Raw genomic sequence first — 21860 nt, forward strand, 5'->3', positions numbered from 1 at the left:
TTGCAAAATCCTCTGGTATACATTGAACGTTAGTATGCAATCTTCTTGAAAACTTTGCTTTCTTAGTTCCTTTTGTAAAAATTTTGTCATAACCTACAAGGTAATCACGTATTAATGAGTCAGTGTATTCTAAATCTCCATCTTCCCATTTTATTCTATGATAGTGACATTCTAACCATGTTACATCATTATACAATTTTGCACTCAATTCTGTCTTTGCAAATGGCAATTTGAAATGGAATACAATATAATTATCAAACTGATCAATTATGGCAAGTTCTTTCACAATAATTTGATTACAATCTTGTTTAAACCAGTGAAAATCAACTGTAGCAATTTTCATAGTCGTCTGCTTGTCCACTTCTTCCTGTTCGGCGGGCTCATTGAACCCTCCGTCATTCTCCCCCTCCTTCTCCTCCCGTTTCTGCTCCTTCACCCCCTGTGGCTTCTGGATCGGTTTACTGCACCTTGGCTCATAATAGAAACTATCAGAATCGAGATCACACTGGATACCAATAGACTGAGTTTGCACTTTGTTCTTACTCTCCAAAATATCAGAACACAAAGAATAGGACATTTTAGATGTTACCTGTTCAAAGGTGAAACTGATAATGAACCAAATTGGTCAGGGTGCACACCTTATATAATATTGCGTGCAGTGCACTCTATCAATAAAATTACTGAACTTCTTTCACCATGCTCATCAGAGGTGTGTACTCCATCACACGATCGCTAATTAAAACGCAATAAGCGGAAGTATTTGCAGGTACCGCAGTATTAAATTCCATTTCAATATGAACATCTGTCGAAGATTTCAAATGACTTGTTTGATGTGAAGAATCCACAACAACCAGCGGTGTTGAATCACAAAATGTCTTGAAGTCGATTTCTGTTCCGAGTTCGCTATTGATTGAATAATTATAATATGATGGAGAGAAATCCAAAAACATTCTGTATAATAGTTCCTTTTTACCTAGCAGATTTTCATATGGATAATACTCACTGTTCAAATATACTTTAACATTGTAAATACCACAGCTATCGAAATTAGATATTGATTTTTTAATTTTATTCTTACGATCGGTTTGAAATGCAATTATAACGTATTTTGGACTATCAAAAATCGATGTGGTGCGGACTGCCCAAGAATGGTTGAGTGAATTTTGCAAATTTGGTAATTCACAAATTTCCCAATGGTAGAAACTTAATTTTAGTGGAGTGTCAGCATCGTGCAGTCTCAAAAATTTCAGTCTTACATGATCTTCTAAAGTTATGTAGGGCATTCTCAATTGCAGTTTAGTAATTTTCGCACTAATGCTTGTTCCAGTTGCAGACTCAACACAATTTAGGTCCGTCGGTGACCTCAATAAGACGAGTTCCTGTTTCAAATTTAAAATTATTCTTTGAAAGTCTTCAAAAAACAGGAGGATTAATTTCAGCGGTACACAGAAAGTGGATTTATTATCTGTTAGTGCATATCCTGCTCTGTCAAAACCAGCCAACTGATATGTGTTCTTATCGAGTGTATTCTTCACAAGTATAGCTTTAATTGTGGATGTTAATCCAATCAATCTTGATTTAGAAATTTGTTGACCTGCTAATTCATATCGTATTTTGTCAAAAAGGTTACCAATCACATTACTGCTTAATTTATAGTCTGCCGCAACCAGTGGACCAGCCGGGTCTGTTCCCGGTTTTGTACAGCTAACTGTTCCCTCAATAAATATAAATGATTTGCAAGGTAGAGAATAGACATCTAAAGAATTTATGCCAATATGCGCCTCATCAGAGTTTTTTATTTCTTGTCCCGAATAAACTGTATGAGTGTGAAATTGGAATTTGGTTATATCATTATAAAACTGAAGCTCTCTCACCATGTTCAGAATTTCAATAATTGCAGCTCCTCCTCCTAACATTCTGCCAATCAACTATGAAACCTAACTTTTCTGATAGCTGACAAAGCATGTTTGTTTTTAGGTGTTGACGCTCTCATGTTCGTCTCTCTAATGACATTGTGCGTACATGTCTTATTTGAACGTGGATTGAAAACAAGATAACCTTTTATGTTTACTTTTGTTTTTCACTTATGTGCAACCTAATTGTAATTGTATCTCCATGGAAATCAATAAACAATCCGTTCTGGTCTGTTACCTTTACATTAATAGTTTGAATTTGATGAGTATTCAAAGGTACATAAATAATTGGTGATGTTACCTCGTTTATTAAATAACCGCTAGGAACCTTTGGCAGAAATTCGTAGATTATATGTTTTTGTTTTCCGTCAGAGTAACTACCACATGCTAAATTACACTCGAGTACAATACTGCCAATGCTTGTTATGTTAACCATATGCTGGGAATAATGCCATTTATTTGCTTGCAAAACAACATTATTGAATTGAATTTTGAATTGAATAATGCTTTATTTTGAAATCAATCGTAATAAAGTATTGTATAGTATATATATTTCTAGCATATAAAGCTTGGCCATCAGCTCGAGTTGAGTTTTTATTTTCTGACAATATTATTATATCACAATTGAACTTGCATTCATAAAATAGACATAATTTACATACATGCGTAAATAAAACCTTAATGAGAGTAAAATTTCAATGCGTGAGTATATTTAACAATAAGTTGATACCTGCAAAAAAATTATTACTGAGTAATAGAGGGCAAGCTTCCATCATATTATAATAAATTTTAAATTTTTTGTTCATTTCCAAAGACTTATTACATATAAAGATTAGATTGAGAAGATAAATTCATACATAAAGACTGAGCAATATAATATCCAGTGTTTTCTTTAATAATTGAAATTTTCTATTAGGAACAATCAATAATGCCAGGCGCTCTTACAAAATTCAACCAGCCCTCTCCAATTACCCCCGTCTACAACTTCTATATACTCATTCTCAGATATAGTTGAACCACCCAGCCACCTTCGTCTCCACTCACCCAAAATCACACACCAAGCAATAAAATGGAACGTATCTTCTCTCTCGCCTGAGTTGCACAGTGAGCATGTTCCACCCCTTCCCTCTATCCACGGCCTGTCATTCAAGTACAGCATTTCCCCTCTCACTCTCATTATCCACCTGATATCTGGCAATGCAAATCCTTCCTTCAGGTAGCCTTCATCTTCCAAATTCACACTTCTAAACCTTCTATAAATTCTGTGGTATCTGGCTGTGTTTGCTGCACTTTTGAACTCTTCCAAATCTTTCAACTTTCTCAGCTTCCAAAGATTATTGAGTCAATTTTTCCAGTTAGCCAAATTGTTTAGACTTAGGTCGACATCAGCATTCAGCCCTTGCCCCATATCTAGCCAGCTCTTTCAGCCCGTTTCATCCCAAATTATTATTTTTTCATTTTTTCTTAGTTTATACGAAAAGTTTACTTTAGTATTACATATTCACTATAGATATACTATAAAATATGCAAAATTTGTAGATACAAACAAAATACAGCATGTCGACATATGTCGACAGTGGGAATGATCGGTCCCAGGTAGATAAAACAGATGCATGTCTACATTTGTCGACATTGGGAATGAACGGTGGGGTGTATTCTGGTAGTTGAAAAAGTACTATTATTTATTTTTATGTGTTTTATTTCATCATTAAATTACAAATTACTTGAAAATTGATTATGAAAACATTTTATTACATCATTACATTACAAATTACTTGACAATTGATTTTTAAAAAGGTTTATTGCATCATTACATTGTTAATTATGTACTTGACGAATCATTAGCGGGTGTGGAATGCCTCTGCACACAACACATGGCAACCAAATTTGCATATTTTGCATTTTTTTCTGGTTGCTTTGGAACACAATGCACAGCGTACTTGTTTTTCGACGGTTTCCAGAAAATGATCCTTACCACTGAAACGAACTTCCGGCAGAACCCTATTAGACACTTTCATACTTGGTCTTCCTGAAGAATGGCGAGGGGTTGTGCATGTTTGTAAATAAGTGCGGACAATGTATCTTGTAAAGCCAAGGAGATCAAGTTTGTTTTCCACCCCTCTTTGTGTCATTCTTTACAATAACCAAGCATTGTTCATACTAACATTCAAGAGGTATGCAATGATCGGCCAATACCACTTCTTATTACGGATGTTTATCTGGTATGCAGCAACATTCTCGTCTAATCTATCCACCCCACCCATATGCAAATTATACCAGTTCACACAATTAGGCTGAGGAATAATTATGTGCTTTTCCTGATGACTTGACCAACGTTTTGCTTTTCCCATTGGCTGAACACCTGTTGCTGTTGATGCCATTGTAAAGTCACTATTATCCATGTATCTTACAAGGGTTATATTAGTGTCTGTATCAGTGACTTGATGGAAAGTTCCTCTTGGCTCTTTTTTAGATCTTGAGGCTGGCGGAGAGGGGCACCCTGTACTCTGTCTACTCTGATTGTTCCTGTTCCGTAGTGTCCATTATTTCGCAATTCTTCCAGTAGTTTGAGAGATGTGAAGAAGTTGTCAAAGAAGAAACAGTATTTCCTATCTGATGGAAGTTCGGAAATTAGGTCCATTACAACTGACCCTCCCACACCGAGTTCTGGATTTGTTGCACCAGTCGATTTGCCCTGATATGGTTCCATTTGAATTGCATATCCTAACCTTGTAGCAAGCATCCAAACTTTGTAGCCAAATCTAATAGGCTTTCCATGGATATGTTGTTTTGCGCCATGTCTACCAAAATATGGTACCATGGACTCATTGATTGAAAGATAGACATCACCAGGAAAGTACTGAAGCCATCGTTTGTTCAACATACACATGGCCGGACTTTAGCGAATTTGTCATCTTTGTCAATCTTTACATTTTCACAGAAGTGGATGTAACGTAGGAGATCTTCAAAACGATTACGTGACATAGCACTTGAAACTGCCTCATGATGGGTGTCTTCTGCTGTTTCCCAGTACATTCTGTAACGTGCCATTGTGTTATAGCCAGACAAAAAAAGAATAGAAAAAAACTGATGTATTTCATTTTTCGAGGTAGAAAAATCCATATTTCCCTTTTCTCTAGCATATAGATTAGTACAAAAAACGATGTATTCAACCACTTCATTGTCAAAAAAGAATTCAAATAGCTCTACTGGAGAATAGTCATTTTCCAAGAAATTTGCCCGAGTAAACTCTATAGAAGTCTTATCTGCAATGTCATTTTCTTGCCATTTACGAATTTTCTTGAGCACTTTCACCTTCTTCTTCTTCTTTTTGTTCACATCTTTCTTTTGTTTCCTCTTCTTCGAATTTTTCTCAGTCACATTTTCACTAATTCGTTCTTCAGTATTTTTATTTGTGCTTATTGATACACTCTCTTCTTCGTTTACTTCTTGTTCACATTTGCCTTCTTCTTCAGTATTTTCTTGACTTATTTCTTCTTCCTCTATTTCGCCGATTCTAAATTCAACTAGCCCATCATCAGTTAACTTTCTTCCTATCAATTCACCACGAGCTCGGAGTTGGTTACCAGATAAATGATTTATGTTGCCTGTAGGAGTATCATCATCGGAATCACACTCGCTGATGGCTGCATTTTCAGGTGGATCTATGAAAAATGTTGGATCGACAATATCTCCATCTTCTTCTAAAATACTGGCGATTTCAGCGACCGTTAGCCTGAAAACAAACAAATAATTGCAACAACTATCGCCCCTACCAGTCGTTCCCACCGTCGACATATGTGAACATCAATATTTAACCTTAGTATTGATAGATAAAAAACAGTAATTTCCATGTGAAACGCAAATAAGCATATTTTAGGAACCCTATACTTACAATATTCAGTGTATAACTTCAATAAATAATATTCATGAGTTTATATTAGGCTTACCTATCAGTCCATGACATGATGAACGCTGGAGCAACTCACAAAAATCACGTATGCTTCTAAACCAGAGGCAAAACTTCCATACCGTACGTGCTTGCCGACGCAGTAGTGCCAATATAATACCATGAAATTATTGTACAATTTCTATACAGAGGAAATTCCCTACAAAAAATTCCCAATGTCAGTGTAGACAAATGTCGACAATGGGAAGAAATGGGATAATACCAGAATACTCTACTTTTTTCAACTTCTGCTGCTAGCAGCTTTGGTAGGCGCCAATCTTGCATTGCCATCACCTTATTTATGTAATTGAAATGTAATCGGAGCTTGTATTCGTGAAGTGGTGGCTCTCCCGTTTTCAAAAATAAAATATAACTGGGCATATTGTAGGGCAAGTTGAACAGCCGCTTAACAAAGAAACGCCATATCTTTTCTACTTGCTCGTATCTTCTGAATCCCCACATCTGAGCAGCATATACCATGATTGCTCGTGATACACTTCTGTATAGAGCCCATTTAGCCGATAATGGAACCTTCTTATTGTTTATTAACTTTTCCCAGCCAGCATTTAAACCCGCCTTAGCACTTCTTAGTTTTTCTTCCAGATGTGGGGTCATAGTCAGCGACGGTGTTATTAATACTACCAAGTATCTATATTCATTCACCCTCTCTATCCTATCTCCCTCAAAAAACCAATTTTCCCGACTTCCTTGTTTCCCACCTTTTTTGAAAACCATTACTTTTGATTTATTCGAGTTTACTCTCAGGTTCCACCATTTGCAGTAAACTTCTAAACTGGAAATCATATCTTGTAGTTCTCTTCCCGATTCAGCTAGTAACACGATATCATCAGCGTACATGAGAAGTTTAATCTGAATATTACCAACTCTTGCGCCTCCTCCCAATTCTTCCTCCAAATCATTTAAAAAAAGAGAGAACAAAATCTGGCTCATCTGACAACCCTGTTTTAGGCCTACCCCTGCACCAAACTCTTCCGTCAGCTCATTCTCACTCCATACTCATGCAGTGGTTCCATTATTTCTGCAATACATATTTCTTATCATCTTTATAAACTTTGATGATATCCCCATGCACGAGAGTTTGTAGAAAAGCGACCGTCTATCCACCGTGTCAAACGTGGCCGAAAAGTCGACATAGAAACAGAAGAGTTTACCTCGTTTTCTACTAATTTTCAAGTTGGCTATCGATAGTAAATTGAAAATGTTGTCTACCGTGCAATATCCCTTCCTGAAGCCAACCTGATATTCGTTCAGTATTTTATTCGTGTGTACCCACTTCTCTAGCCTCATCAGTAAAGTTCCAGCAAAGAGTTTTGCTACGGCGTCTATAAAAGCTATTCCTCTGAAATTCATTGCTTGATTCACATCTCCTTTCTCATGTAGGGGAAAAACTATTGATCTTTGAAAAGAATCAGGTACGTTTGCCGTTCTGTAGGTATTATTGAAAATTTTTGTTATTCTTATCAAACAATTCATCTGTGCCGTTTTTATAAAACTCATACGGAATACCATCTTGACCTGCCACTTTGTTATTTTTCATTTTTCACAAGACTGATTTCAACTCTCCCAATTCGAAATCTTTGTCCAGCATATCATTTAGTACCAACGGTTCTGCGTACAAGACTGGATCGGCGCTGACTGGTGGATTCAGTAGCTCTTTAAAATGTTTCACCCAATCGTCTGGGCTTATACTATTTGCTATCCACCTGACCGGTTTTTTAAATAATCTAATCGCGCTCCAGAATCTCTTCATATCATTGGCATTGTTCAACTCTTCATAAATATTCACATAATACGTTTCTCATTTAGTTTGACATAATTTTCTGTAAATCTTTTTCTCTTCGATATACATATTCTTCACAGTAGCAGTATTACATTGCCTGAATGAATTCAAGAGGCCAAACATCTTATCTTGTGCTCTTTTACAGTTGTTATCGAACCAATGCTGTTTAAAGTTAACACGACCTTGACCGTGAACGAATGATGAGCTCGCTGCCTTTTCTATGAAATTACCAACTTCTCCTATCGCAATCTGATTGTTGTTATCAATATCATTGCCAGATTCTCGCTTACTTTCCGTTAATCTATCCTTATAAAATCTTTCGTCATTTTTTCCCCATATAAGTTTTTTTGGCAAAATCTCGCAGTTGTCCCTCTCATAGTCTATTGCTACATTTATAAGCTGCAAACTAAGTGGCATATGATCTGAGTATGGCTCTTTCCTGACTCTAAAATCATTAACTAAATCCAACACATTTCCTGCAACCACAACCAAATCATTGACTGCAACTCCCATTCCTCCAATGAACATTAATTCACCCAACCTATCACTTGGCATTCTCCCATTAAGAATAACCAAATTATAATCAGCACAAAGTTCTAAAAATCTTCGCCCCCTATTGTTTAGATCCTAATCTTTGGAAACTCTGTTGTATGCAAACCTCCCGTTATCATCCCTAAGTAAACTTTCATCATGGATAACCTGCTCTTCTCCAATACGTACATTCATATCGAAATCACTCAAATTCACTCAAAAAGTTCAAAAAACCAAATTCATTTATCTTTGATTTGAGTCCACAAATATTATAATACAAAATTTCCATCACCTGCATGTCAGTACTGCTCTCCCCTCCACATGGTACGGCTTCGCTCGATCGCTGACGGCGGGCCTCCCACTAAGCGTTTTCTTCACCAGTCTCGAAAATATTTTTGATAATTGCCTTGAAATCGCATTTCACCAGTGCACTCAGCTCTTTGGCACCATCTTCCTTTCCGCAACAGAGTCCTTTTTCCAAAGACCATCAAAATGAATGCCCTTCAACCCACAGCTGGTCACCTTTCAGAACGCACTTGAGTTGATTGTTCGTCTTTAGTAGTTCTTTTTTCACCGCAAGTAGCTTGCCTCTTTTCCTTCTTGTTGCTAGAGAAAAGTCCTCTTGAACACTGAACCCGGTACCTTTCAACTTGTTAACATGTTTAAATATATTTCCCAAATCATTATCTGAAGGGATATGTGCAATTATTGGCACATTGTCCTTTTTTGGGCCAAGAGTGTGAGCTCTATTCACTTGTACTTGCCTGTCACATTTCAGTACATTCGAGCAAAAGTTCATCACTTCAACATGACAGTCAGTATCACTTTGGTATTTGAGACCCCTAAATATTGCATTATTATAGCGAGAACGATCTTCATAATTGTCCAAACGGCTAGTAATTTGACCATTCACCTCCTTCAAGTGTTGAACTTCTTGTTTAAGCTGTTTATTTTCCTTCTCAAGCCCCACAACTAGTGACTTCAGTCCTGCAATGTTGTCTTTAGTTGCCAGAACACTAAATTTTTTGTCGAACAGTTTCTTCATTATAGACTCGATAATCAACACTAGTTCATCATTACGTGAATCACATCCTTTTTTCGCAGTTTGCTGATCCGAGTCCGGTGACTCACGTTTGCGTTTTTCACCTCTCGATTGCTTTGAAATAAATTGGTCCATCACGATTAATTAGGTATTACCAGTAATAAAAATTCGGTGAAAAATTTTTATTCAGTTCATATAACATTCAATATTCACTTGTTCTAACCAAACTTTATGAACCGACCGTAATATTTATCTTTGCGATAACGGAGCAACAAAAACAACACCTGTTTGGTTTGACTGCCGAAACTCAACCAAAAACAACTGCCGACTGCCAAAAACAACATTATCAAAACCAAGTATCTTACCAATCAAATCAGCACGTGTTAAATCAATAGCTTTATCAGAATGAATTTCAATCTTCATAGTATTTGTGTTTGCACGTATAATGAGTTTATTCTTCTTCTCATCAATATTCAATTTATTCTTTAAAGATTTTATAATATCCTCAACTTCATATGCACCCATATCCAGCTATATTAATCTATCACCATATTTGGAGCTGGAATTTGTTCCTTTGTTAACGTTTGCAATACTATTGTTACTACAAAAATTAATCAATCCAATTTCCAATTGACAATTTTTATCAAATTCTATAATTTCTTGTAAATGTTCATAGAGGTTACTTGTGTTAGATCTTAATATAATAACAATCATCTTGTAATGTGTGTTCAGCACAAACACTTAATTACAACTGATTTGCAAGAAACAATAACGTAAGATACCTGCAAAAATCACTATTTAATGGTTGCATGTGCTCTACATTATAAAATATATTTGCTCCAATTTCTTTTTCCCAATATTTGTCGAATTCATATGGTGGTTGTAAATTTCCAATTGGATCAAAATACCAAACATTAGAGCTGACTTTTTTATATGAAACCCAATGCATGCCATCCTCGCTTTCCCTCGCTAAATTCACAATACCATTCTCGTTTTTTAGAATTTTTTTGGGTAATGCATCTAGCATATATATACCTCTTAGCCGAATCTGTAATAATTTCGACCAATCAATCAAATCATAATCACTCAATTCTCCTTCAATATTCATGTCTTCTTCTTCTTTTTCTACCTACTCTTCTTTGTTGTTCTAGGTTTCTTAACTTGTTTTTGAGGGAATAAACTTACACCATATGATGATGGTTGTGGTAAAGGGGGTGGGATTAAAACTCTCCCCCCACTAATACCAGGAAAAGGTTTTAAAAAGTACCCTTTTCCTGCAATATGCTCTTTCAACCAAGCTATAGCTTTGCGTCTAATATCATTACTATAACTTCTCCTCTCATTCTTCCTCTTCTTCTCCTTCTTTCTCAAAGACCCATCAAATGCTGCTTTAGCTTTCATGACGTTTGTAACAAGATAGCTAAGTGCTTTCTCAGCAAGGGGTGTTTCTGGATTTTTGAATATCTCCCACGCTGCGCTTGCTAGAGCTCTGTCAGCTTTCGCTCGAGTTTTATTATTGCTATTTTGTGTATACGCTATATCATGTACCTTACAGGCTTTATCTAATGAATTTATACCTTGATCACCTCTCTTGAACCTTTCATTAACCTTGGTCCCCGGCCCACAATACTGATAGTCCCCAGGGAGGTGGATTTCATTTTGTTGAAGATCAATGAGCTTATTTAGAATAGTGGATGTCACATTACCTGCTATGCCCATCATGTCCTTGAGAACTTTTGCTGCTGAACTCAAGATTCCTCTACCTTGTTTCCTCAGACTTTGCTTTTTCCTACATACCATTTTCTTACCTTTCAACTCAATGGTTGAACATTAACTGTAAGTACATATAAAGTTAATTAATTAATTAATCATTACACTAACTTAATCAAAAGAAAATTGAATTGGTTTATTTTTCAATCGGGTTGGAAATGAATTCACACACTATCAGATTGCTATTTGCTTATAACATTGTTCGAATGATAAGAATATTATTTCAAATAACAAATCTGAAAAGGTGAACACAATTTAAAAGGGGGAAATGATGTCATCGGACCTGCCCATATCTGTAGGAACACGTGCCAAAACAGATGTGGGAGAGCGATGCATCAACTCAACGAAGCCACTCGGCTGTGTGTGTGTGTGTGTGTGTGTGTGTGTGTGTGTGTGTGTGTGTGTGTGTGTGTGTGTGTGTGTGTGTGTTGAAACAAGGTATAATACGGGGAGACAATCAAGTATACACAGCACATTAAGGGGAGGTGTGTACACTAAGGGGAGACCCCGTAGTGTCACTGCTCAATTTTAGTAAAAATCACTTCTACATGCTTAAAACCATGTAAAAACGTAATAAAAAAAATCTCCCCATTTTGTTAGTACTCCACCTAATTGGGATACACTCCAGTTTCCAAAATTGCCACCACGTTGTGCTACGATCGCTAATACACACTTACACAAAACTCATTTACGGATTGAGCATACAATGCGGGGTACTTGCATATCCCTGCATATCTCCATTGTCTCCTTCACTGTTCGAAGTAACTGGTTTGCTATGGGGCTTGCCGTGAATTTATGAATCAGCAACTTATCTCCTTTTTCGTTCAGACTCATTGAGTCACAGCTTAGCGAATTCATAGTTTATTTTTCTGTTCATCCACTTGAGACATGAGAAGGGAGCGAGGAAACATGCTGCCAGAATGTATTGTGGTACTGATTTTTTAGTTATTTGGTACAAATAGTCTGAAAATGATTCTTCACAAAAAAATACCCTCTGCTAACCTTACAGTGTTAAAAATACCTGTTTTTTTCTCCATATAACTCAAAAACCTTTCATAGTGAAAAAATCCAGAACTGTTTCCAAGTGGATAAAATCCTCTACAATTCAACGCCAAATTAGGTTCATCACAATCAATGGTGACTTGGTAACACAATTTCCCAAGAATTTTCCGCATTGAATTTGGGCTATTGCTAGAATGATGCGAATGGGAGGCTTGTTAAGATTCAAGAATAGCACGTCAGTAAGTTTATATTCTTGAACAGGCTTCACTGAGAATTCACTTACTGTTTTAGAGAAGCGGATGCCTCAAACTTTGCTAACCTAACATTGTATCTCAAGATCTGGATAGCCTATGATAAAATGAAATTTGTCTCTTAGTTTCTCTCCATATTGACATTTTCTTCTGTGTCTGTCAATCCTTGCAAAAACTCTCTTGTAAACCTTGGATTGAATATTTTACTTGTGTACGGCATGCTCACTTTTTGTGAAAAGACGTTCCGGAGAAAAGATTTAGTAATCATACCCTGCTCAAAAAAAAAAAAAAATAGTAGTCACAACACCTTTTCCAATTTTATTTGAGAAAGTAAAAAGTTAATTTGAGAAAGTATCAATTGTATTTGAGAATAGTCACTTGTAATTGAGAGAATGTCAGATGTAGCCTAAATGAGAATAGTCAATTGTATTTAGGAAGTCATCACACATGTAATTGAGAGTAGTGAATTGTATTTGAGAAATCGTCAAATGTAAATGAGAAGATATCATATCATGAGCAGACATTTGAAAATGAGAAAATTTTCCAATTGACATGTTGTGACTCTTCTGTAGCCTACAGTACAGGTTTGATTTGTGCAGGAAAGGATACTGTACTATGTACACAGTATTCCATAGGCTTTGTATGTGTGAAATTATTATTTTCAATTGTGAAATTGAGGAGCTGGGTAGAAAAACGACCCGAGGCCACTCGTGTCATTTTTCCGCAACACGCTTCATTCTATCCGCCATTAAATTCTGAACAGATTGGTACATAAAATGTTGTTGTATCTTGAAAAATGATTGAGTTGTGAAAATTTTTTGTTTATGTGGCAAACCTGAAATTATTCAGCTGACAAGCTGTGAGCCAGCAGCCAGTGAAATCCTTATTTTGTTTTCTTACAAAAGAAGAAGCTGATTGATTGATTGATTGATTGAGTACTTTGTAGATTACTTGTACTTATGTAGATTACAGTATATACTGGCTTATACACTCATATACAATAGCTTACAATACAGCAAAATTATAGATGAATTTACATAATATAGACTAAGAAAATAATTATTGAACTGTATATGATATGGAAAAAGCAATTTGGAATAACTATACAAGATTATATTGTAATGCATCTACATAAATTGGCGGAGCTTTGGACATATCAATGTCCATTCTTCGGAAAGAATATTAAAAATATCCTCCCAACTAACTCTCTACCAAATGAATGGTATAAGAAGATCATTAATACATCCAAGGGAACCAATTATCCTCTAGATGATGAAAATAATGAAGAAGACGCTCCTGAAGAAGAATCCGATGCTGAAAGCATTGGGTTTATGAATTTCCCGAAAATCAGAACAGTACCATGTAACATTCCAGAGTCTTGATCATGGGAAGAAACGTGTTCAAGAAGAAAATATCATCTTCAATTGTTCACTTCTAAATGACATTTTTTAGATCTTTATTACCTACTTATTAATTATCCAATATCATGAGCAATATAGTATCATTATCACTACTCTTGATACGGGTTTTTCATCATTTTATTGAACCTCTGAACATGTAACAACCAGGGTTATGGAAAAACGACCTGAGACAACACACCTTATATCAATTAAATATCAGTTAGCCTTGGATTACTGGCTAATTATGAATAATAGCATTGAAAATAGTATAAAAAGATCAATAAAGTTCAAATACTTTTGAAATACTTGATGAATAATGAAGATGTGTACTAAATATTTCAAACTCGATTTACACAAAACTTGATTTTTTGACTCAGGTCGTTTTTCCACCCAACTCCTCAATTATTTCCCCTGTACTGTTCACGAATGATTAATGAGAATCATTTCTATGTATGTATTGGCAACACGACTTTTGTCTCCAAACATTTGAACTTGATGAAGATCAAATTCTCTATGTTCAAGGCGCAATTGAACTTTATCATCAATCAATTGAATCTCTTGATCAAGCAATTCGGTAACTCTCCAATGGATTTTGGGGCTCAAAAATATTTTTTTATTTAAAAACTAAACGTTTCATTTGAATATAAAATATATTATCATATTATTTTTTATGAGTACAGTTATGGAAAATAAAAGTATTGGTTTTTTAAAATCATTCCCCAATTACAACTGACAACTTTTCGATTTCAAATCGTATGTTCTCAAATTAGGAGTTGATAGTGAGCTGGTGAACGGAGCGGTCGCAGAGTTGTTTTGCTCTCTTATCTCAAGTTTCCGGACGGGTCGTGCTTAATCGGTTCATTTAGTGCATGTTTAACCTAAAACGTTCTTTCGTAATAAATTGAATTATCAATTTGTTATTTATTTGTGAAATTGTTTTCAAGTGAATCGAAATATTCAAAGTTTAAATTAATAAAAACAGTATCCAACAATACTTTCCACCAGACGGTAGTGCTAAAAAGAGACCTAGAGCTAAAAGTTCTTTCGTAATAAATTGAATTATCAATTTGTTTTTATTTGTGAAATTGTTCTCAAGTGAATCGAAATATTAGAAGCTGAATGAATAAGAACAGTATCTAACAATACTTTTCACCGGACGATAGTGCTAAGAAGAGTCCTCGTGCTAAAAGTTCGCCTGAGCTCGAAGAGATGGAACAGAAAAAGCGTGCTCCAGACCCAAGTGTTAAAGCTTCCGGTAATGTGAACTCAGACTTTATTGAATCACTATTTGACCGTTTTGAAAAGCGGTTTAGTAAGGCTATGGATGAAAAACTCGCGCTGCTAGCTACAAAGGTGGATTTAAATGGTCTAATTGAAAAAGTGAATAAACTCTCTGTCGAGAATTAACAGTTAAGAAATCAAATTGTTGCTCAAAAAATTCAGAATAATCTCATAATCAGGAAGATGGAAAATTTTGAAAATAGATCGAGAAGGAACAATATAATTTTTCGCGGGCTGAAATATGAATGTGCAACAGTGGATTACGTGAGAACTGTCAAAGACTTTTGTGTGAGTCATTTGGGGGCACGAGCTACCTGGGTTAATCGAGCACATGCATTGGGCAAGAAAATAGATAACGGGCCAATCATTGCGCATTTTCCGGACGATCAGGACATCCATTTCATCACGAGAAACAGTAGGAAGCTGAAGGGTACACAGTTTGTGATTCATAAAGACTTTGCTTTCGACACAAGAAAACGACGATCAAAGCTTTTCCGGGTGCTTGGCGAGTTGAAGAAACAAGTTCCGGGAGTGAGAGGAGAGTATCGGTTGAAGTGGATCGTTTAATCGTGAATAGTCGGGTTTTCACGCTGGATGAGGAGAATGGACTGGTCTTGGAGGGAGAGGATGGGCTGCAGAAGATCGGGAGCATGTTCGATGAGAGTGTGATGCGGGCCGTGAGCGGGAGCATGTGTGATGAGGAGGAGCGAGGCGGCGAGGACGAAGACCGCAACCGCTGAGATAACGCCGTCAGTCCGTGTGAGAAGGGACAGTTGAGTATAGTAGCGTACAATGTGGCTGGATTAAGTGGTAAGATTGTTCAAGTATATAATTTTATTTGTAATTATGATGTTTTTGTACTATTGGAGACGTTTGTTGAAAGAGGAAAGCAATTGTATTTTGAAAACTGTTTTCCAGATTACAATTTATACTGGGAATTCGCAGTTGGAGAATCAAACTGAGGTAGAGCAAAGGGAGGAAAGTTAATAGAAATTAGTAAAAGAATAGAGAGTTTTTGTAAGGTAATCGATGCGCTTGAGAGGAAAGTTATTCATATGAATGCAGGACAACGGGATGAATATTATATAGTTCCAATTTACCTGAGTGGTGGAGGAGACATGGAATGGGAGAGAGAATTCAATACATTATGGGAGTTTATGATAGTGCAAGAGCATAATAGAAATAATATGATTTTAATTGGAGATTTTAACGGTAGAATAGGAAATGGACAGGACATGTCGGAATTAACAGATATAATAGAATTGGGAAATGCACTGAGTAATAAGCAAGAGTCAAAGGATGAGGTGATTAATATGAAAGGTAAGAAAATATTGGAGTTCTGTGAGGTTTTTAATTTCATCATTATGAATAGAAGGATAAGTTGAGATAGGTGGGGAGACTTTACTTTTATAGGCAGAGGGGCTTCCGTAATAGATCTATGTTGCATGGCTGTCGAATTAGCGCAAATAGTTGGAAAATTTTCTATTGTGCCAGAATTTTTATCTGATCATTTCCCAATTGAAGCTACGCTAATCACGGTTGATACTCTAGAAAGAGAGAGCACAATTTTACCACTCTTACCGAAGTTGAAATGGAAGGAAGCGAGGAAGAATGAATATATATCTAAACTCACCAATGCTTGTAGAGAAATAAATGGTCTTCCCGAGAGTAGTGAGGAGACTTATAAAGTATTAAATAATCTTGTATATAGAGCTGCAAATTATGTGCCCCAACCTGATAGAAAGAGAGAAGGATGGAGAGAAAAGTGGTTCGACAAAGAGTGTGCGGTTATGAGAAAGCGAGTGTTCAGCCTATTGAATGTGTTTAGAAAATCAAATTCGGAGCAGGTGAGAGAAAATTATATGAAGGTAGTAAAGGAATACAAACTGCTATGTAAGAGTAAATGGCAAGCGTATTACAGCGATATAAAAGAACAATTCAGAAGAGTCAAGGATTCCAGTGATTTGTGGGCTCTGATAAAGAAATTCAAGTGTAGAGAGTTCAAGATTTCGGGAACTGTGAGTGCTGAGGATTGGGTTGAACACTTCAGACGAGTGTTTGTATCAGTTTGCGGGGTAGTCACATATTATGCGGCGAGGAATGTTGAAGATCAAACTCTTGACAAATACATAGATATGAATGAATTGGAAAGTGCCTTCAAGACAATGCGCAACAATAAGGCTCCAGGTGATAACAGAGTTCCTGCTGAGTTTTACAAGAATGCGTCAAAAAATTACAAAGAGATTATTTTGACTTTTTCCAATGCCATCGTCAGAGGTGGACAGATACCAACAGGGTTTCCACGTTCAATTATATTTCCATTGAAAAAAAAAGGTGATACTAATGAAGTGAATAATTATAGAGCCATATCTTTTATAAATGCTCTCGCTAAAGTATTTTCATTTATTTTACTGAGAAGGTTGCAGTTGTGGGAGGACAGAGAAACGATTATTAAAGAGAATCAGTGTGGCTTTCGGAGAGGTTATTCGGCTACTGATAATATTTTTGTTCTATTCAATATAGTAATGAAAACGTTGAATAGACCTACAAAGAAGTTGTACTGTTTCTTTTTGGGCTACGATAGTGTGGACAGAGAGGCTTTATTTTTTAAACTGAGTGAATTGGGAGTGTCGACTAAATTTATTGCGATGTTGAGGAGTCTATATAGAAATACGAAGTCTCCTGTATGACATGGCGTGGAGGGTAACTTAACAGAATACTTTGAAACCAGAAATGGATTAAAACAGGGATGCGTATTCTCCCCGTTGCTATTCACACTATTTTTGAATGATTTGAGTGATGTTATTGGTGGAGGTATATTATGTTGAGCAGAGGCTGATAAATTCGCTGTTATATTCTGATGACGTGGTATTGTTGTCTGAGAATCCTCGACATCTGCAGTCAATGATAAATAAGTTAAAGGGATATTGCATAAGGTGGAATCTCACAGTGAACATGGCTAAATCCAAGATTGTAGTTTTCAGAAGAGGAGGACGATTGGGAGAAAGAGAGAAGTGGTACTATGGAAATGAAGTTATTGAAACAGTGAATGAGTACAGATACCTGCGAGTTGTTTTTTCATCAAGACTTGCCCTAACCGCACATTTTAAATGTAAGATAACAGCTGCCAGATTTGGGATTAATAGTGTATGGCGAAGACTCATTTTGAATGATGAAGCACCTCTGTCAATGAAATGAGGAATTTTTGATTCGATAAGTAAAGCAGTTGTAACATATGCAGCACAGGTATTGGGATATGCGGAGAGAGAAGAACTAGAAAAATTTCTGAGGTTGTTTGTCAAGAAAATATTTGGACTACCGTGTAATACGCCAAATTATATAGTATACTTAGTGACAGAAAAGGAAATTTTGTGGTTGTATACTTTGAGCGTTCATATAAAATATGTATTGAATTCTTTTGAGATACCTGGCGACCGATATCGAACATTGATCGCAAGGCATTGTTTAAGATAAAAGTGTGGTTGGTATTCTGAATGGAGACGGATATTAAGTGAGTTTGATATTGAATTGCCGATAACAGCGGACAACTGGCAAGCAGCAAATTTCAGGAGGGGGTGGGAAGCAACGTGGGAGAGGGTAATGGAGAAGATAAAAGCTAAAGTTAAAAGTAAGTGGCTAGAGAGAAGAGAGCAGTCACAGTTTCACAGAATCTACGCAGATGTAAAAATTGACGATGGAACGAGAAATTACATGAATGATGAGTCCAAACGGAATGTTACCTCGATGATTTTCAAGGGCCTCCTCTGGGCTATTATCGCTCAATCACGTACCGCAAAGAGAGGAGGGGATAGGTATCTGTTCTATGTGCAATAGCCGAGAAACGGAAGATGCTTATCATTTCATCGGTAAATGTTCAATTTTGGGTGAAATAAGAAAGAAATATCTGAGAGGGGCGATGCTAGAGAGAGAGAGACAGTAATTGAGTATCTGAATGGAAAATTTTGGACGAGTCCAGTAGGATATTGAGGGAGGCAGTGGAATACAGGCGAGAATTGATAAAGGAATTCAATTTTTAGGAGTTTATAATCGATAAGAGTCATTTCCTCTTTATTGTTATTGATATCTTGTCATGCATATTGTGAAATGTACATTTTAATGTTGAAGTGGAAAAGTCTTTTTAGAAAAAGACAAAAAAAATTCCAGCTTTGAAAGTTTCAAACTTCAAAAGGTTGAATCCACATATGGAATCAGAAATCATCTCCCATTATCACTCAATAAAATACGAGAAAAAGTAACCTTGTACAGTTAACATCACTGAATTATTTACGTTGTCGGGATTTCAATTTTGTCATACAACAATCTAATTCATTAGGTTGAAATCGTTGAATATTACCATGGATTTCCTGTTGAATCATTGACTTAAAATCTTTGCAACAATCAATAAAATCTATTACACAGTATAAATATGCAGTCAGTGAGTATAGAATGTAACATTCTATACTCACTGCTTACAGTAGGCTATAAACATTGTGCTGATCTGAACAGTGAGTATAGAATGTAATTACATTATATTACTCTAACAGCTAACTCGATCTGAATTGATCTATTGTAATAATGGACATAATGAAATTATGTCTTACTATTCCAAGTAAAACGAAACTAATGTTTGTGTTTGTATTAGAGCTGCTGAGTGGATACTGCATACTGAGAAATTCATAAATGATCCAGACCAGCCTGGCGACTTCGATGCTATCGACACCGTAATCTCCTTTTATTTCTATCAATGAATGAATCTGAATTAAAACCATGTATTGTATCAACTATCCTATTATCGTATTGTAATTCGTGAAGCCTGTTTAGTAAAAGCCAGTTACATACACATCGATTTTTTACCGTCCTTATAAAATTCTATTAGATCAAACAGATGATGTTTGATAAGTTGCACTTATTCGAATTCATAAGGATGGCAAAAAACAATCGTACAAAAATCAACGTGCATGTAACTGGCTTTCGAAGACCCATACGATATTGTATTCTATGATCAAATAGAATAGTAAATATCGAAATAAGTGTTGCAGCCAGAACTTGTGTTAAGAACCGGTTTTGTCCCCGCTTTGTAAGTTAAACTAAACACACAATTCCTCCTCGGAATGTGGGTTTGAAGTGTACACACCATTTCTCCCCGCTTTGTGCAGTGGAAGTGTACACACATTTCTCCTCGGTTTGTTCAGTGAAAGTGTACACACATTTCTCCCCTTTTTGTAGGTTTAATGCGTAATTTTTTTTTCAAGTTAACAGAAAAAAAAGTTACAACTGTATTGAACACATATTAATATACTTTCTAAAACAAAAATTAAATCTCCAACATGTGTGTAAATGTGTGTAAATCAGCCTCCCCGCAATGTATGTTCATTCTCACCTCCCCGTTTATTACCTTGTTCCAGTATGTGTGTGTGTGTGTGTGTGTGTGTGTGTGTGTGTGTGTGTGTGTGTGTGTGTGTGTGTGTGTGTGTGTGTGTGTGTGTGTGTGTGTGTGTGTGTGTGTGTGTGTAGTAGTAGTAAAGATGCTTGGTGCTGTGCATGCTTGCAACAAACTATAAAAGACTCCACCTTATTCACATATCAGTCACAACAGAGTGCGAGGTGGAAGGTGAACCATTCTTCTTCTGTCTATGTTTCTAGTATTCATTGTGAACTTATTATCAACAAAACAACAACAACAAGTGTAAACAGGTAAGAATTGAAAACAATTTTTTAACAAAATATATACACAATTTATCCACTACTACTAATACTACTTTAACACACACATCTATACAATTCGTAACACAAAAGTCGACGAATTGTATAGATATAAAAATTGTTAATGCTTAACAATTTTTATATCAGTCCAATTCCCCGACTTATGTTTTACTACCATTACCAAATTTTTACAACTTTTATTAAATTTTACAATTTTTTCTGTGCAATGCAGGAAGCAAATCGTTGTGGTAAATATTAGGGATGGGTATTGATACATCGATGTTTAAAAACATCAATGTTTCAACATCAAACATTGATGTTTTTAACATCGATGTTCACTGTTAGATGTTTTTCACTTTTCGATGGTTTTACCTAGACATTGGTCATCTGATGTTTTTCCCAACTAAAAAGTAAAAACAATTCTAATTTTTTCAATTTGATACAAGTTTTTCTTATTTTTTTGTTTGAAGAGGATTATCTTGAGAGCAATAAGCAATAGAAACCGAATTATAATCATTATCTTTATCATATTCAGTGTAGTATTGTGTTTAGTTTTTTCCATGAATATAGATCACTCTTGTGAAAGATCTCGCAAGTTTTGATTTCCTGCATATTGCTATTTTTATTTTTCAATCAGGCTCTCTGTATTTTTATGTGAGACTGTTGGATACTCTTGAAGATTTACATTACTTCTGTGGTCCGTGTCAAGGTTGGATACTTAGTTATTTAGAATTGAATAAGAGGTCGGATTCTTCGTTTCTTAGGAAGAAAGAGTTTTTTCTTACTACAATTATTTCCTCAACATGTGTTTTACACCAATAAATCTAGCTCTGGAGAAAAGGTCCTCGTATTGTAAGGAGTGCAGATATCCATATAAAAAAACTTAATCCATTTTCATTTCCTAAAAAATCTATCAGGTGTACGATAGATGATTCCTAAAAAATTGAATGAATACGATATGAGTATCAATGATTGCAGAAATTAGCTTAGGGTGAAATTTCAAGACCGAATCCTCAAGGATATCCCCAGAGGTTTCAGACTAGACCATGAAGATGACAAATCTTGTGAACTCGAGTTGATGTATCTTTCTAGTCACAACCTGACTTCAATTATTCGAAAGACTGTTACTTGAATACCACAAGTCCAAAATTGCTGTGATTCCATTCAGTAACTGTTAAAATATTGGAACAATAGCTCCAGATAAAATTGTGGTAATT

General features: G+C 35.9%; 2 protein-coding genes and 1 long non-coding RNA gene across 6 annotated transcripts in view; 1 reads left to right on the forward strand and 2 right to left on the reverse strand.

Moving 5' to 3' along the window:
* The window catches only part of LOC111053607 (KH domain-containing, RNA-binding, signal transduction-associated protein 2), a 1288254-nt gene that overhangs the window by 1097029 nt on the left and 169365 nt on the right, over positions 1 to 21860 (forward strand). The gene's annotated exons all lie outside the window — the stretch shown is intronic.
* Positions 1 to 21860, reverse strand: part of LOC120354341 — a 103389-nt gene that overhangs the window by 13827 nt on the left and 67702 nt on the right. The gene's annotated exons all lie outside the window — the stretch shown is intronic.
* Positions 3340 to 5912, reverse strand: LOC120354338. Its single transcript, XM_039441336.1, has 2 exons — positions 5117 to 5912; positions 3340 to 3950 (listed from the first exon to the last, which is right to left on the reverse strand). Exons 1-2 carry the CDS (start codon positions 5709 to 5711, stop codon positions 3928 to 3930), a joined length of 618 nt encoding a protein of 205 aa, XP_039297270.1. The 5' UTR covers positions 5712 to 5912; the 3' UTR covers positions 3340 to 3927.

The sequence above is a fragment of the Nilaparvata lugens genome, chromosome X, assembly GCF_014356525.2.
Source record: "Nilaparvata lugens isolate BPH chromosome X, ASM1435652v1, whole genome shotgun sequence".
NCBI lineage: Eukaryota > Metazoa > Arthropoda > Insecta > Hemiptera > Delphacidae > Nilaparvata > Nilaparvata lugens.

What these genes read in the sequence shown, in the direction of transcription:
- LOC120354338 (XM_039441336.1), bottom strand. Translation starts at nt 5,711, where the DNA reads ATGTCGACGGTGGGAACGACTGGTAGGGGCGATAGTTGTTGCAATTAT. An exon ending in TGACTATTCTCCAGTAGAGC is followed by an intron (nt 3,951 to 5,116) that starts TATTTGAATTCT and finishes AACCCCTCGCCA; the next exon opens with TTCTTCAGGAAGACCAAGTA.